Genomic DNA, 17422 nt, shown 5'->3' with positions numbered 1-17422 from the left:
CGGAGCACAGGATATCAGTAATGATGGGTATAATGGTGCCCGCACCGCTCCCCGTCCTCCCCCAGAGCACAGGATATCAGTAATGATGGGTATAATGGTGCCCACACCGCTCCCCGTCCTCCCCCGGAGCACAGGATACCAATGACGATGGGTATAATGGTGCCTGCACCGCTCCCCGTCCTCCCCCGGAGCACAGGATATCAGTAATGATGGGTATAATGGTGCCCGCACCGCTCCCCGTCCTCCCCCAGAGCACAGGATATCAGTAATGATGGGTATAATGGTGCCCACACCGCTCCCCGTCCTCCCCCGGAGCACAGGATATCAATGACGATGGGTATAATGGTGCCCGCACCGCTCCCCGTCCTCCCCCGGAGCACAGGATATCAATGATGATGGGTATAATGGTGCCCGCACCGCTCCCCATCCTCCCCCGGAGCACAGGATATCAGTAATGATGGGTATAATGGTGCCCGCACCGCTCCCCGTCCTCCCCCGGAGCACAGGATATCAATGACGATGGGTATAATGGTGCCCGCACCGCTCCCCGTCCTCCCCCGGAGCACAGGATATCAATGACGATGGGTATAATGGTGCCTGCACCGCTCCCCGTCCTGCCCCAGAGCACAGGATATCAATGACGATGGGTATAATGGTGCCGTACCGCTCCCCGTCCTCCCCCAGAGCACAGGATATCAGTAATGATGGGTATAATGGTGCCCGCACCGCTCCCCGTCCTCCCCCGGAGCACAGGATATCAATGATGATGGGTATAATGGTGCCTGCACCGCTCCCCGTCATCCCCCGGAGCACAGGATATCAATGATGATGAGTATAATGGTGCCTGCACCGCTCCCCGTCCTCCCCCAGAGCACAGGATATCAATGATGATGGGTATAATGGTGCCCGCACCGCTCCCCATCCTCCCCCAGAGCACAGGATATCAGTAATGATGGGTATAATGGTGCCCGCACCGCTCCCCGTCCTCCCCCGGAGCACAGGATATCAATGACGATGGGTATAATGGTGCCCACACCGCTCCCCGTCCTCCCCCAGAGCACAGGATATCAGTAATGATGGGTATAATGGTGCCGCACCGCTCCCCATCCTCCCCCGGAGCACAGGATATCAGTAATGATGGGTATAATGGTGCCCGCACCGCTCCCCGTCCTCCCCCGGAGCACAGGATATCAATGACGATGGGTATAATGGTGCCCACACCGCTCCCCGTCCTCCCCCAGAGCACAGGATATCAGTAATGATGGGTATAATGGTGCCGCATCGCTCCCCGTCCTCCCCCGGAGCACAGGATACCAATGACGATGGGTATAATGGTGCCTGCACCGCTCCCCGTCCTCCCCCGGAGCACAGGATATCAATGACGATGGGTATAATGGTGCCGCACCGCTCCCCGTCCTCCCCCGGAGCACAGGATATCAATGACGATGGGTATTATGGTGCCGCACCGCTCCCCGTCCTCCCCCGGAGCACAGGATATCAGTAATGATGGGTATAATGGTGCCCACACCGCTCCCCGTCCTCCCCCGGAGCACAGGATATCAATGACGATGGGTATAATGTTGCCGCACCGCTCCCCGTCCTCCCCCGGAGCACAGGATATCAATGATGATGGGTATAATGGTGCCCGCACCACTCCCCGTCCTCCCCCGGAGCACAGGATATCAGTAATGATGGGTATAATGGTGCCCGCACCGCTCCCCGTCCTCCCCCGGAGCACAGGATATCAATGACGATGGGTATAATGGTGCCTGCACCGCTCCCCGTCCTCCCCCGGAGCACAGGATATCAATGACGATTGGTATAATGGTCCCTGCACCGCTCCCCGTCCTCCCCCGGAGCACAGGATATCAATGACGATTGGTATAATGGTCCCTGCACCGCTCCCCGTCCTCCCCCGGAGCACACGATACTACTGTACAGTAATGTCCTATTATTGGGGGATCTCGCTGGGAGGTCTAATAATGCAGCAATTAATGTAAAGCTGGGACCGGATGATGTATGACCCCCGACCTCTGCCGTATCCGTAAAACACATTGTATATAGAGCAGTACAGGGTCGTGGCTTCCTGTACAGCGACCATTATTAATAGGGAGGCTTTTAGGAAGGCATCAGAGCAGCAGTGCTGGAGTGTTGGGGTGTTCAGGGAGGTACAGTAAGTGATTTTTTTCTCTATGTTACAACAATCCCTCCCTAGAAAAACATCTTTAAGTACCCTAACACTTTTTTTGTTTGTTTTTTACCTCTCAGCCTTTTGGTAACTTGAGCACGATCCTGAAGAGGTGACAGATGAGCCGATGGTCGCACCGTTTCAGAACTGAGTACTCCACCACGCTGCAGCGCAGGGCGGTCCAGTGATCACCAGCCACCTCTGATACTGATACCCCCCCAGACTAGATAACCAATAAGCCCCAAATCCAGGGTCGCACTGAGGGTCTTGGGCACCAGACAATGCTGGATCTGCCCCGAGGCTGCGGCGGATGCAGAGTGTTACCGCCCGGCTACGTGCTGCAGATCTCACCTGTTGTCAGACTCCTTCCCAAAGAGCAGATGCTTCAGCACACAGGCCTGGACGGCAGCCAGGACCCCGCAGGGACCCCCCTAGAAGAAGCAAAGCACAGTCCTCCATCAGGGATGACGAGCATCCGAAAATATAAGGTGAAGCAATCTGACTCCGGGGCGTCACACGATTCTGTTCAGCGCTGCGGACAGTATACCAGGGTATATAGCAGTGGTATATAGGGGCTGGGGGTATATACCTTTTTCTGTACGATGCCGTACTTCAGCTTCTTGCTGTTGGTGAATGTGAAGCTCTGGATTTTCCATTCTTCACTGAAGCAGCAGAGACAAGAACCGAAGAGCAGCTTCTTCAGATCCTGCAGCAGAGACAGCGATAAGCGGCCGCACAGACGTCTTCTGATACGGGTGTGTATGAGAACGTATATATATATACAGTACAGACCAAAAGTTTGGACACACCTTCTCATTTAAAGATTTTTCTGTATTTTCATGACTATGAAAATTGCACATTCACACTGAAGGCATCAAAACTATGAATTAACACATGTGGAATTATATACTTAACAAAAAAGTGTGAAACAACTGAAAATATGTCTTATATTCTAGGTTCTTCACAGTAGCCACCTTTTGCTTTGTTGACTGCTTTGCACACTCTTGGCATTCTCTTGATGAGCTTCAAGAGGTAGTCACCGGAAATGGTCTTCCAACAATCTTGAAGGAGTTCCCAGAGATGCTTAGCACTTGTTGGCCCTTTTGCCTTCACTCTGCGGTCCAGCTCACCCCAAACCATCTCGATTGGGTTCAGGTCTGGTGACTGTGGAGGCCAGGTCATCTGGCGTAGCACCCCATCACTCTCCTTCTTGGTCAAATAGCCCTTACACAGCCTGGAGGTGAGTTTGGGGTCATTGTCCTGTTGAAAAATAAATGATGGTCCAATTAAAAGCAAACCGGATGGAATCGCATGCCACTGCAAGATGCTGTGGTAGCAATGCTGGTTCAGTGTGCCTTCAATTTTGAATAAATCCCCAACAGTGTCACCAGCAAAGCCCCCCCACACCATCACACCTCCTCCTCCATGCTTCACGGTGGGAACCAGGCATGTAGAGTCCATCCGTTCACCTTTTCTGCGTTGCACAAAGACACGGTGGTTGGAACCAAATCTCAAATTTGGACTCATCAGACCAAAGCACAGATTTCCACTGGTCTAATGTCCATTCCTTGTGTTCTTTAGCCCAAAAAAAGTCTCTTCTGCTTGTTGCCTGTCCTTAGCAGTGGTTTCCTAGCAGCTATTTTACCATGAAGGCCTGCTGCACAAAGTCTCCTCTTAACAGTTGTTGTAGAGATGTGTCTGCTGCTAGAACTCTGTGTGGCATTGACCTGGTCTCTAATCTGAGCTGCTGTTAACCTGAGATTTCTGAGGCTGGTGACTCGGATAAACTTATCCTGAGAAGCAGAGGTGAACCTTGGTCTTCCTTTCCTGGGGTGGTCCTCATGTGAGCCAGTTTCTTTGTAGCGCTTGATGGTTTTTGCAACTGCACTTGGGGACACTTTCAAAGTTTTCCCAATTTTTCGCACTGACTGACCTTCATTTCTTAAAGTAATGATGGCCACTCGTTTTTCTTTACTTAACTGCTTTTTTCTTGCCATAATACAAATTCTAACAGTCTATTCAGTAGGACTATCAGCTGTGTATCCACCAGACTTCTGCACAACACAACTGATGGTCCCAACCCCATTTATAAGGCAAGAAATCCCACTTATTAAACCTAATAGGGCACACCTGTGAAGTGAAGACCATTTCCGGTGACTACCTCTTGAAGCTCATCAAGAGAATGCCAAGAGTGTGCAAAGCAGTCATCAAAGCAAAAGGTGGCTACTGTGAAGAACCTAGAATATAAGACATATTTTCAGTAGTTTCACACTTTTTTGTTAAGTATATAATTCCACATGTGTTAATTCATAGTTTTGATGCCTTCAGTGTGAATGTACAATTTTCATAGTCATGAAAATACAGAAAAATCTATAAATGAGAAGGTGTGTCCAAACTTTTGGTCTGTACTGTATATATAATATGTGTGTATCACATGGGGCATCACACTATATGTATATTATATGTATCTGTCTACCACATACGGTATATTTTAAGATGGCCGCCAAACAGGTCCTTGAGGGGAGATATGTATCACCTAGGTTGGTAGCTTCGGTGATGTAAACCCGGGAATGCATGCTCCAGCACACGTAGTGCTGAAAGGGTTAATAGGGCAAAGCAGGGCCGGGTTTTACGATCAGTCATAAGAGATGGGAGGGAATGGCTGCTCACATATCACCACCCCAGAGTGAGGTTTTGTAAATAAAATGGAGACCAAGTGTCTCATTCAGTATATGTGGCTGGAGGTGTGGAGACCTCCAGCGTGTCTGTGCTAAAGGACACTGACTGTGAGCGGGCGAACCCGCAGTACTGTATGGACTGTTTATTTTTCTGTTTTGTTACTTTGTGCCGGACAAGCCTGTGTTTCATTTACTTGTAAAGTGCGGTTTATGAAAAGCCAATAAACCTGCCCTGGACATTTTTAAAGAAACTGCTTCCTGTGCCTACCTCAAAAGCAGCTGAGTGAGTAAAACCGTACAATATACAGTATATATATTATGTATGTGATATGCTTGTATTGTGCAGGTATATGTGTGTGCAGTCATGGCATTTCCCACAGGTCGATCTCCTTCACTGACTGACGCACATCTCTCTATACAGTTATATTCCTCCTCTACTCAAGTATCAGTCTCCCCCATACTCTACATAAGGATAAAGCTGTCTTTCGGCACGGACAGGGTCTATGCTGGACTCGGGGTACACATCGCCTTCTGACCTCATCTGTATTCATGAAGGCATCTCAGCACCGGCGGCCACTTTGCCAGACATCCCTGTATACAACTGCAGTCATGGCTAAAAGTGTTGACACCCTTGAAATGGTTCCTGAAAATGAAGTATTTCTTCCAGGAAATTATTGCAATGACAAGTTTTGTTATACACATGTTTATTTCCTTTGTGCGAATTGGAGCAACACAAAAAAAAAAAGAAGTTGACTCAATCTTTGCATTTGTGTGGCACACTGGGAACAAAACCCCTTGGTAATCTTCAGATTTCATGATGCTTTGTACACAGTTAAGGCACCCAGTGCCAGAGGCAGTAAAACAACCCGAAAAAATCTGTGACCCTCCATCATATTTGACTGTAGGTACTGTGTTATTTTCTTTGTAAGTCTCATTCTGTTTTCGATAAACAGTAGAATGATGTGCTTTACCACAAAGCTCTATGTTGGTCTCAATTGTCCACAAGACGCTTTCCCAAAAGGATTTTGGCTTACTCACGCACATTTTGGCAAACTGCAGTCTAGCTTTGTTATGTCTCTGTGTCAGCAGTGGGGTCCTCCTGGATCTCCGGCAATAGCGTTTCATCTCATTCACACGTGGACAGATAGTTCGCTCTGACAATGATGCACCCTGAGCCAGCATTGAATTTCTTTGGAACTTTAATGGGGCTGCTTATCCATCATCCGGACTATTCTTCAACAATATTTCTCTGCCGTCCACATCCAAGGAGATTAGACTTTTTGATTATGTTGCGCACTGTGGACAAAGGAACATCAAGATCTCTGGAGACGGACTTGTAACCTTGAGATTGTTGATATTATTCAACAATTTTGGTTCTCAAGTCCTCAGACAGTTCTCTTCTCCTCTTTCTGCTCTCCATATTTAGTGTGGCACACATAGACAAACAATGCAAAGATTGGGTTAACTTCTCCTCTTTTTATCTGGTTTCAGGTGTGATTTTCATATTGCCCACACCTGTTACTTGCCACAGGTGAGTGTGAACGAACATCACATGCTTGACACAAAGTTGTTTACCCACAATTTTGGAAAGGTGCCAACAATTTTTGGGGTTTTGTGTGAAATTATGTCCAATTTACCTTTTTTTTTCTTTGTTTTTTTTTTGTGGTTCCAATACACAGAAAGGAAATAAATGTGTGTATAACAAAACGTGTAATTGCAATAATTTTCTGGGAGAAATACTGTCTTTTTCCGACTATAAGACTCACCGGACCATAAGACGCATCTAGGTTTTAGAGGACGAAAATAGAAAAAAAAATTAAGCAAAAAATGTGGTCATGATGCCCTGTTAAGGGGGGAGGGGTCAGCTGCTGACACTGTTATAGGGGTAATGTCCCCCAATTCTGTTAATATCCCCCATCCTGGTATATGGCCCCCTCCTTCCTGTTATACGTGGCCCTCATCCCCATCCTGACATGCATGGCACCCCAATCCCTCATCCTGGTATGTATGATCACCCTCATCCCCATCCTGGTATGTATGGCCCCCCTCATCCCCATCCTGGTATGTATGGCCCCCCTCATCCCCATCCTGGTATGTATGGCACCCTTCATCCCTCATCCTGGTATGTATGGCCCCCCTCATCCCCATCCGGATATGTATGGCACCCCAAGCCACCATCCTGGTATTCATGGCCCCGCTCATTCCTCTTCCTGGTATGTATGGCACCCTTTATTCTGGTATGTATGACCCCCCCCCTCACACCCATCCTGGTATGTATGGCACTCTTCATCCATGTATTTATGGCCCCCCTCATGCCTCATCCCGGTATGTATGGCCCCCCTCATCCCTCTTCCTGGTATGTATGGCACCCTTCATCCCTGTATGTGTGGCCCCCCTCATGCCTCATCCCTGTATGTATGGCCCCCCTCATCACTCTTCCTGGTATGTATGGCACCCTTCATCCCTGTATGTATGGTCCCCCTCATCCTTGTATGCATGTCCCCCCCTCATCCCAGTATGTATGGCCCCCTCATCCCTCTTCCTGGTATGTATGGCACCCTTCATCCCTGTATGTATGGCCCCCCTCATCCTGGTATGCTTGGCACCCCCTGTTCCCCGTCACGCTGCACAGAAAAAAAAATATATATATATATATATATATATATATATATATATATATATATATATATATATATATATATATATATATATATATATATATATATATATATATATACTCACCTTCTCTCTCCTCCATCGCTGCGTCCTCTGCCTCCTCAGGGTTCACACTGTGTGAGCCACGCATGGCGTAACTGCCATGAACACTCACACACCGAGATGCTGTGCCGGAATAGTCACTGCTCCCCATGCTGGGATTGTGTGCGTGGGGAGCAGTGACCATTCATTCTCCCTAATAGCGCTCACACTGTACCACAGCGTGGCTCCTGCAGCACTCGGCTGTTAGTGTGCCCGGTATTAAAGGCCATGAATATTCACCACAACCATGAGAGTGGAGAATATTCATGGCCTTTAATAGTGGGCACACTGACCGCGAGCGCAGCAGGAGTTGCGCTGTGGCAGGAGTTGCGCTATTAGGGAGAATGAATGGTCACTGCTCCCCACGCACACAATCCCAGCGTGGGGTGCAGTGACTATTCCGGCACAGAGCGTGACACAGCGCTGGAGGAGAGAGGAGGTGAGTATAATTGTTTGTTTTTTTTCTGTGCAGCGCGACAGGGATCAGACTGTGCCAAGCATACCAGGATGAGGGGGCCATACATACAGGGATGAAGGGGGCCATACATACCGGGAAGAGGGATAAGAGGGATAAGTGGGGCCATACATACAGGGATGAAGGGTGCCATACTTGCCAGGAGCCGCGCTGCGGGCACAGTGTGATGGCTATTAAAAAAAATTAATATTCACTGCTCCCCACACCATTCATTTTCTCTAGTAGCGCATCCCCCGCTGCCGCTTCCCCCAGCCCCCCCACATATGTTCGGACTATAAGACACACCCCCCACTTTAACAATTTCAAGGGTGCCAACACTTTCGGCCATGACAGTATATACATTCCCTGCAGTTTGCTGCCCCCGTCTGTCACTCACTGTCGCCTGCTGCAGATCGATCGCTTTCCCTTCGGTCTGAACTTCATTTCTCATGAGGAAAGATGGAATCCTGGCGACATCAACCGAGAGCAAGTCCTCCTCCACGTCATCTGATTGGAAGATGGAGGCCAAGAAAGAGGGATGAAGGCGAGTATATACGTATATATACATCTATAGGCCCTGCCACACACCAGCCACAGGGTTAGCACACACCTCTCCTGAAATGCTCTGTGCTGCTGGAGGCTCTGCAACACACCTCTCCTGAAATGCTCTGTGCTGCTGGAGGCTCTGCAACACACCTCTCCTGTGTGCCGGTCAGCACTGATAATGGAGGAACGCGTCGGTCTGTGATTCGTGCTGATGATTTCTTGCCAGTACTTACGCACGGGGTAAGGAGAGATCCTCAGAGAGAAGCCTCCGCTCCCCGACATTTCCCGCTGTGGTTACTGAACTCATCCTACTCTCTGTACACGGCCCCCCAGCACCCTGCGCATCGATGGGGTCTGTATGACGCCTCCATGGGGGAATTTACAAATGCAACAAAAATGAAAAATGTAAAGCAGCGTCCACTACTAAGAAACCCGATTCTGCGTCTTCTTCCACAAATATATCTAGGTAATGTGAATAAGTCCCAGCGCGTCTCGTTACAGGAGCTCTGCCCTTGGCACTTACATGTCTCCCTTCGGGTGTAAACCGTGGGGCAACCTGCACTGGACCCAGGTAAGTGCCGGCAGGGGAGAATCACTTTGTATTATTTTTACATATTTTATATTTAATAAAAATGGACATTTTTCCCGGACAACCGCTTTAGTCCACTCCAATCCTTTGAGCCTTTCCATCTGCAGATTGCTTCTCTAGGGGTCGGACGATCAGTGATCGCCTCCTTCATTGTACAGACCCCGGGCTGTGAGGCTGCAGCAGGAGCCTCCCCCACAATATGAGGCTGCAGCAGGAGCCTCCCCCCACAATATGAGGCTGCAGCAGGAGCCTCCCCCACAATATGAGGCTGCAGCAGGAGCCTCCCCCCACAATATGAGGCTGCAGCAGGAGCCTCCCCCACAATATGAGGCTGCAGCAGGAGCCTCCCCCCACAATATGAGGCTGCAGCAGGAGCCTCCCCCACAATATGAGGCTGCAGCAGGAGCCTCCCCCACAATATGAAGCTGCAGCAGGAGCCTCCCCCACAATATGAAGCTGCAGCAGGAGCCTCCCCCACAATATGAGGCTGCAGCAGGAGCCTCCCCCACAATATGAGGCTGCAGCAGGAGCCTCCCCCCACAATATGAGGCTGCAGCAGGAGCCTCCCCCACAATATGAGGCTGCAGCAGGAGCCTCCCCCACAATATGAGGCTGCAGCAGGAGCCTCCCCCACAATATGAGGCTGCAGCAGGAGCCTCCCCCCACAATATGAGGCTGCAGCAGGAGCCTCCCCCACAATATGAGGCTGCAGCAGGAGCCTCCCCCACAATATGAAGGCTGCAGCAGGAGCCTCCCCCCACAATATGAAGCTGCAGCAGGAGCCTCCCCCACAATATGAGGCTGCAGCAGGAGCCTCCCCCACAATATGAGGCTGCAGCAGGAGCCTCCCCCCACAATATGAGGCTGCAGCAGGAGCCTCCCCCACAATATGAGGCTGCAGCAGGAGCCTCCCCCACAATATGAGGCTGCAGCAGGAGCCTCCCCCACAATATGAAGCTGCAGCAGGAGCCTCCCCCACAATATGAGGCTGCAGCAGGAGCCCCCACAATATGAGGCTGCAGCAGGAGCCTCCCCCCACAATATGAGGCTGCAGCAGGAGCCTCCCCCACAATATGAGGCTGCAGCAGGAGCCTCCCCCACAATATGAGGCTGCAGCAGGAGCCTCCCCCACAATATGAGGCTGCAGCAGGAGCCTCCCCCACAATATGAGGCTGCATCAGGAGCCTCCCCCACAATATGAGGCTGCAGCAGGAGCCTCCCCCACAATATGAAGCTGCAGCAGGAGCCTCCCCCACAATATGAGGCTGCAGCAGGAGCCTCCCCCACAATATGAAGCTGCAGCAGGAGCCTCCCCCACAATATGAAGCTGCAGCAGGAGCCTCCCCCCACAATATGAAGCTGCAGCAGGAGCCTCCCCCCACAATATGAGGCTGCAGCAGGAGCCTCCCTCCACAATATGAAGCTGCAGCAGGAGCCTCCCTCCACAATATGAGGCTGCAGCAGGAGCCTCCCCCACAATATGAGGCTGCAGCAGGAGCCTCCCCCACAATATGAGGCTGCAGCAGGAGCCTCTCCCACAATATGAGGCTGCAGCAGGAGCCTCCCCCACAATATGAGGCTGCAGCAGGAGCCTCCCCCACAATATGAGGCTGCAGCAGGAGCCTCCCCCCACAATATGAGGCTGCAGCAGGAGCCTCCCCCACAATATGAGGCTGCAGCAGGAGCCTCTCCCACAATATGAGGCTGCAGCAGGAGCCTCCCTCACAATATGAGGCTGCAGCAGGAGCCTCCCCCACAATATGAGGCTGCAGCAGGAGCCTCCCCCACAATATGAGGCTGCAGCAGGAGCCTCCCCCACAATATGAGGCTGCAGCAGGAGCCTCCCCCACAATATGAGGCTGCAGCAGGAGCCTCCCCCACAATATGAGGCTGCAGCAGGAGCCTCCCCCACAATATGAGGCTGCAGCAGGAGCCTCCCCCACAATATGAGGCTGCAGCAGGAGCCTCCCCCACAATATGAGGCCTTGCCTGATTTTTTATGGTAATATGAAAGCTGTCTTTTCTTTTTTTTTTTTTGTCCCGCTACTAAAAACCCCTCATACGGCCACAGCTACAGAAAATATACCCCACTGCAAAAAGAAAAAAAAAAGAATCAGAAGCCGCACGAGTGTATGTGTTTGGTTTTATAGTGGCTTTCTGAATAAGAAATCCCGGACCTCCTGATGACTTCTCCTGGGGGCTGCGGGGGTCAGACGGGACCATATAATAACCCGACCCCCCAGCCACATGTGGCTCAGAACACAACAGGTTGTGGCCCCGGTATTAACCCCATGAGACACAGAGAGGTGCTCACCCAGCCGGAGGTCTTCTCCGCCATCTTCTCGTGTGTACGACTTCCTACAGGAAACAGACAAGTTAGAGGTTATCGAATAATAGTCAGACGGCGGCCCCCTCAGATCCGTGGATGTCCGCACCGCGGGAAAAGCATATGCAGCCTCAAGGTCGTCTATCGTGACGGCCGCGGCAGGAGAACAGCGAGCAGACATTCCCAGAAACACCCTGCACCGAGCACTGCATCTCGGGACCACCTGCAGCGCATCCATCAGGAGGGGGTCCGCTCTCCATAAGGGAGAACGCTCTCCACAAGGGGGGAACGCTCTCCACAAGGGGGAACGCTCTCCACAAGGGGGGAACGCTCTCCACAAGGGGGGAACGCTCTCCACAAGGGGGGAACGCTCTCCACAAGGGGGCCCGCTCTACACAAGGGGGCCCGCTCTACACAAGGGGGCCCGCTCTACACAAGGGGGCCCGCTCTCAATAAGGGGGCCCGCTCTCAATAAGGGGGTCCTCTCACCCTAAATCCCTAACGACTTAAGTTTAATGGCCCTCAACTTTATTATTTCTTGGTCTGGGGCAGAGGCAGTAATCCCGTCCAGTATACAGACGGTGCGGGCTGATCCCACCACACAAGCTTACGCTGGGTGATAACTTTGGGGTTTTTTTTTTACCCCTTAGTCAGGTGATTGTCAATGGCCTGAGCGGTCACCTGACCTCACCGTCAATGGCCTGAGCGGTCACCTGACCTCGCCGTCAGTCAGTGGCCTGAGCGATCACCTGACCTCGCCGTCAGTCAGTGGCCTGAGCGATCACCTGACCTCGCCGTCAGTCAGTGGTCTGAGCGATCACCTGACCTCGCCGTCAGTCAGTGGTCTGAGCGATCACCTGACCTCGCCGTCAGTCAGTGGTCTGAGCGATCACCTGACCTCGCCGTCAGTCAGTGGTCTGAGCGATCACCTGACCTCGCCGTCAGTCAGTGGTCTGAGCGATCACCTGACCTCGCCGTCAGTCAGTGGTCTGAGCGATCACCTGACCTCGCCGTCAGTCAGTGGTCTGAGCGATCACCTGACCTCGCCGTCAGTCAGTGGTCTGAGCGATCACCTGACCTCGCCGTCAGTCAGTGGTCTGAGCGATCACCTGACCTCGCCGTCAGTCAGTGGTCTGAGCGATCACCTGACCTCGCCGTCAGTCAGTGGTCTGAGCGGTCACCTGACCTCGCCGTCAATCAATGGCCTGAGCGGTCACCTGACCTCGCCGTCAATCAATGGCCTGAGCGGTCACCTGACCTCGCCGTCAATCAATGGCCTGAGATATCATCTGACCTCGCCGTCAATCAATGGCCTGAGCGATCACCTGACCTCCCTGTCAATCAATGGCCTCAGCGGTCAGGAGACTGATCGGACAGGTCGTCATCACGCAGAGACCCCCGGAGCCGCAGTGCTGTGACTCTGAGGGTCTGGAGGGATACGCAGCACTAATCTACAAGACAGTCCACAGATAAATGTTGGCTGCCTCCTTCGGGGACCGCACTCGCCCCATAGACGTGGATGTTACCCAGCATTTCCCCTACATGTGTCTGCAGCAGCACGTCCGGATGTTGTCTGAGAAGCCGCTGACATTTCTATCACACGTCTTATTGTCTGAGACATCCTCCCTTTGAAGTTGGCTCTCAGATCATGACAAAGGAAGAGCCACTTAGTGTAATGTTCTCCCAGGACGGCTCAATACAGCTGATAATAATGGCGGCAGCTTCCGCCCCGGTCACTGCTTCTCTGCAATCTTCGCCATCATTAAGACAGGTGACACTCGGGGGGTCCTCCATGATAATAAATGACTGTAACTGCCACTAGGGGAAGCTCTTCACATCCTGACACATACAACCGATATTCAGTGAGCTCCCCCTAGTGGTGGTAGCAGCAAGAATTTTATCATTCATCTTAAAGGGTCATTCCCTGTCCAGAGGCAAGGGGATAACTTGCTGGGGACCCCTGCAATCCCGAGATTGCTCTGCAGACCTGACTTGGTGCACGTGCTTGGCCTCCATTCACTGCCTATGGGACGGCTGGAAATAGTCGAGCGCTGCGCTCCCCTTTCTCTGCAGTCCCATGGACAATCATGACGGTGCAGCAGACCACCGCTCTCAGGATCACTGGCGATCGCAGGGGACACAAAGTGAAGCTCTATCCAAAGGATACGGGGTAGCTTATTTTGGGAATAACCCTTTAATGACTGATGAGAAACCCACAAAGACGTTCATCACCTGACCACAGGATAGGTCTCGTGCAGCTCCGCTCTTGTGGAGACTAACAACAGACCCGTCACGGACTGCAGGACGGACATCCTCCTTTATGTGTGAGGGACTTGTGACCCTACTGATCCCCCAAACAGGGGTCGCGGACCCTCATTCATCCTCAGTGCCCTCCTCTGCTTCTCTCCAATATCTCTCCGTGCTTCCCCTGTGCTCTGGAAAGTGCTATCCCAGCTGGTCATAGTCTCCCCCACCAGTGAACACCTTCAGAAGAATCCTGAGAACCTGTGCAGAAAGCCTCAAATAACTCCACTGCCACCACACTGCCATACGGGCCGCCTCACCATCAGTCTCCCTCCACCTCCCTGCCATACGGGCCGCCCCACCATCAGTCTCCCTCCACCTCCCTGCCATACGGGCGCCCCACCATCAGTCTCCCTCCACCTCCCTGCCATACGGGCCGCCCCACCATCAGTCTCCCTCCACCTCACTGCCATACGGGCCGCCCACCATCAGTCTCCCTCCACCTCCCTGCCATACGGGCCGCCCCACCATCAGTCTCCCTCCACCTCCCTGCCATACGGGCCGCCCCACCATCAGTCTCCCTCCACCTCCCTGCCATACGGGCCGCCCCACCATCAGTCTCCCTCCACCTCACTGCCATACGGGCCGCCCCACCATCAGTCTCCCTCCACCTCACTGCCATACGGGCCGCCCCACCATCAGTCTCCCTCCACCTCCCTGCCATACGGGCCGCCCCACCATCAGTCTCCCTCCACCTCCCTGCCATACGGGCCGCCCCACCATCAGTCTCCCTCCACCTCCCTGCCATACGGGCCGCCCCACCATCAGTCTCCCTCCACCTCCCTGCCATACGGGCCGCCCCACCATCAGTCTCCCTCCACCTCACTGCCATACGGGCCGCCCCACCATCAGTCTCCCTCCACCTCACTGCCATACGGGCCGCCCCACCATCAGTCTCCCTCCACCTCACTGCCATACGGGCCGCCCCACCGTCAGTCTCCCTCCACCTCCCTGCCATACGGGCCGCCCCACCGTCAGTTTCCCTCCACCTCCCTGCCATACGGGCCGCCCCACCGTCAGTCTCCCTCCACCTCCCTGCCATACGGGCCGCCCCACAATCAGTCTCCCTCCACCTCCCTGCCATACAGGCCGCCCCACCGTCAGTCTCCCTCCACTTCCCTGCCATAAGGGCCGCCCCACCGTCAGTCTCCCTCCACCTCCCTGCCATACGGGCCGCCCCACCGTCAGTCTCCCTCCACCTCCCTGCCATACGGGCCGCCCCACCATCAGTGTCCCTCCACCTCACTGCCATACGGGCCGCCCCACCATCAGTCTCCCTCCACCTCCCTGCCATACGGGCCGCCCCACCATCAGTGTCCCTCCACCTCACTGCCATACGGGCCGCCCCACAATCAGTCTCCCTCCACCTCCCTGCCATACGGGCCGCCCCACCATCAGTCTCCCTCCACCTCCCTGCCATACGGGCCGCCCCACCATCAGTCTCCCTCCACCTCACTGCCATACGGGCCGCCCACCATCAGTCTCCCTCCACCTCCCTGCCATACGGGCCGCCCACCATCAGTCTCCCTACACCTCACTGCCATACGGGCCGCCCACCATCAGTCTCCCTCCACCTCCCTGCCATACGGGCCGCCCCACCATCAGTCTCCCTCCACCTCACTGCCATACGGGCCACCCACCATCAGTCTCCCTCCACCTCACTGCCATACGGGCCGCCCCACAATCAGTCTCCCTCCACCTCCCTGCCATACGGGCCGCCCACCATCAGTCTCCCTCCACCTCACTGCCATACGGGCCGCCCACCATCAGTCTCCCTCCACCTCCCTGCCATACGGGCCGCCCACCATCAGTCTCCCTCCACCTCCCTGCCATACGGGCCGCCCACCATCAGTCTCCCTCCATCTCACTGCCATAAGGGCCGCCCCACAATCAGTCTCCCTCCACCTCACTGCCATACGGGCCGCCCACCATCAGTGTCCCTCCACCTCCCTGCCATACGGGCCGCCCCACCATCAGTCTCCCTCCACCTCACTGCCATACGGGCCGCCCACCATCAGTCTCCCTCCACCTCCCTGCCATACGGGCCGCCCCACCATCAGTCTCCCTCCACCTCACTGCCATACGGGCCGCCCCACCATCAGTCTCCCTCCACCTCACTGCCATACGGGCCGCCCACCATCAGTCTCCCTCCACCTCACTGCCATACGGGCCGCCCCACCATCAGTCTCCCTCCACCTCACTGCCATACGGGCCGCCCCACCATCAGTCTCCCTCCACCTCACTGACATACGGGCCGCCCCACAATCAGTCTCCCTCCACCTCAAGGACAGGAGCTATTGTGCAACGTACCCAGAAATCTGCACATTGCTCAAAGAAATGGACATGACCTTATTCTCCAGAGCTGCATTCACAATTCTGCTGGATGAAAAGAGTCAACAAGCTTCAGAATAGACAAATCCATAACATCTGAGCTGAGGGCAGTTATTCAAGATGGAGCAAATACTATTTCCTGCATAAAGCACAAGTCGTACACTGCAGGCAATATACACCCGAGAACCGGAGACCCTGGAGCAGTGTATACAGCGCCCGCTGCCGTATTGTTCCTCGTATATAATGTTTACATCCCGAGGATCTTTCCAGACAGAAAAAGGAAGTTATAAACTCCATCCAAACAGATGAATTGTTCCTGCGCTCCGGCGTGTCCTCCCCTATATAATATGCCATCGAGGCTTCCTGTCCCAGAGAACAGAACGTTCCCGGCGGCAGAGACGGAGGAGGCTCCGCAGAGAGCACAATGCTCCGACCTCAGCCTCCTGAAGACACACTGTACAGACCAAAAGTTTGGACACACCTTCTCATTTAGAAAAGTTTCCGCGGGTGAGCAGCAGACGCATAGTGGGCATGGGATTTCTACAAATCCCATCCACTATGATGTAACATCTGGCCACAGCGGGTCTGAAGCAGAAGTCCGCAGCGTCAAACCCGCAGAGGCTCCAGATCGTGGGCACACAGCCTAATCCTACAAAATCCCGGACAAGTGCAAGTGACAAGTACCTAGAACAACTGATGAAGGCGACGGGCTGTCACCAAATACTGATGGGATTTACATTTCTTTTTAGTTCATTCACTTTGCTTTTTGATAAAAAAAATAAATTAGCACATCTAATTTTTTAAAGCATTCTACATAGTAGCATTTTATTACACCGGCCTAAAAATCTTAAATAGTACTGTATATATCAATGGAAGCACAACCCCCAGCAGTGACTGTATAAATCTGTATGTGGTGAGCTCCCTCTAGTGGTGACAGTATAAATCTGTATGTAGTGAGCTCCCTCTAGTGGTGGCTGTATAAATCTGTATGTGATGAGCTCCCTCTAGTGGTGGCTGTATAAATCTGTATGTGGTGAGCTCCCTCTAGTGGTGACTGTATAAATCTGTATGTAGAGAGCTCCATCTAGTGATGGCTGTATAAATCCATATGCAGTGAGCTCCCCCTAGTGGTGGTTGTATAAATCTGTATGTAGTGAGCTCCCTCTAGTGGAGGCTGTATAAATCTGTATGTAGTGAGCTCCCTCTAGTGGTGCCAGTATAAATCTGTATGTAGTGAGCTCCCTCTAGT

At 53.1% G+C, this 17422-nt stretch overlaps 1 protein-coding gene across 3 annotated transcripts in view; it reads right to left on the bottom strand.

Moving 5' to 3' along the window:
* Positions 1-17422, bottom strand: part of MINDY4 (MINDY lysine 48 deubiquitinase 4) — a 205654-nt gene that overhangs the window by 175110 nt on the left and 13122 nt on the right. For all 3 annotated transcript variants that reach the window (XM_073677206.1, XM_073677207.1, XM_073677208.1), the window contains exons 6-9: positions 11527-11570; positions 8475-8584; positions 2778-2894; positions 2540-2619 (exon numbers count right to left, since the gene is read on the bottom strand). In XM_073677206.1, the coding sequence (XP_073533307.1) occupies positions 2540-2619; positions 2778-2894; positions 8475-8584; positions 11527-11570 (351 nt within the window). The remainder of the gene's footprint in view (positions 1-2539; positions 2620-2777; positions 2895-8474; positions 8585-11526; positions 11571-17422) is intronic.

Source organism: Phyllobates terribilis, unplaced genomic scaffold (genome assembly GCF_046119375.1).
Source record: "Phyllobates terribilis strain yellow unplaced genomic scaffold, ASM4611937v1 Scaffold_4__5_contigs__length_816908805, whole genome shotgun sequence".
NCBI lineage: Eukaryota > Metazoa > Chordata > Amphibia > Anura > Dendrobatidae > Phyllobates > Phyllobates terribilis.
Note: the sequence above shows the minus strand (reverse complement) of the source record. Positions and strands in the feature narration are given on the sequence as shown.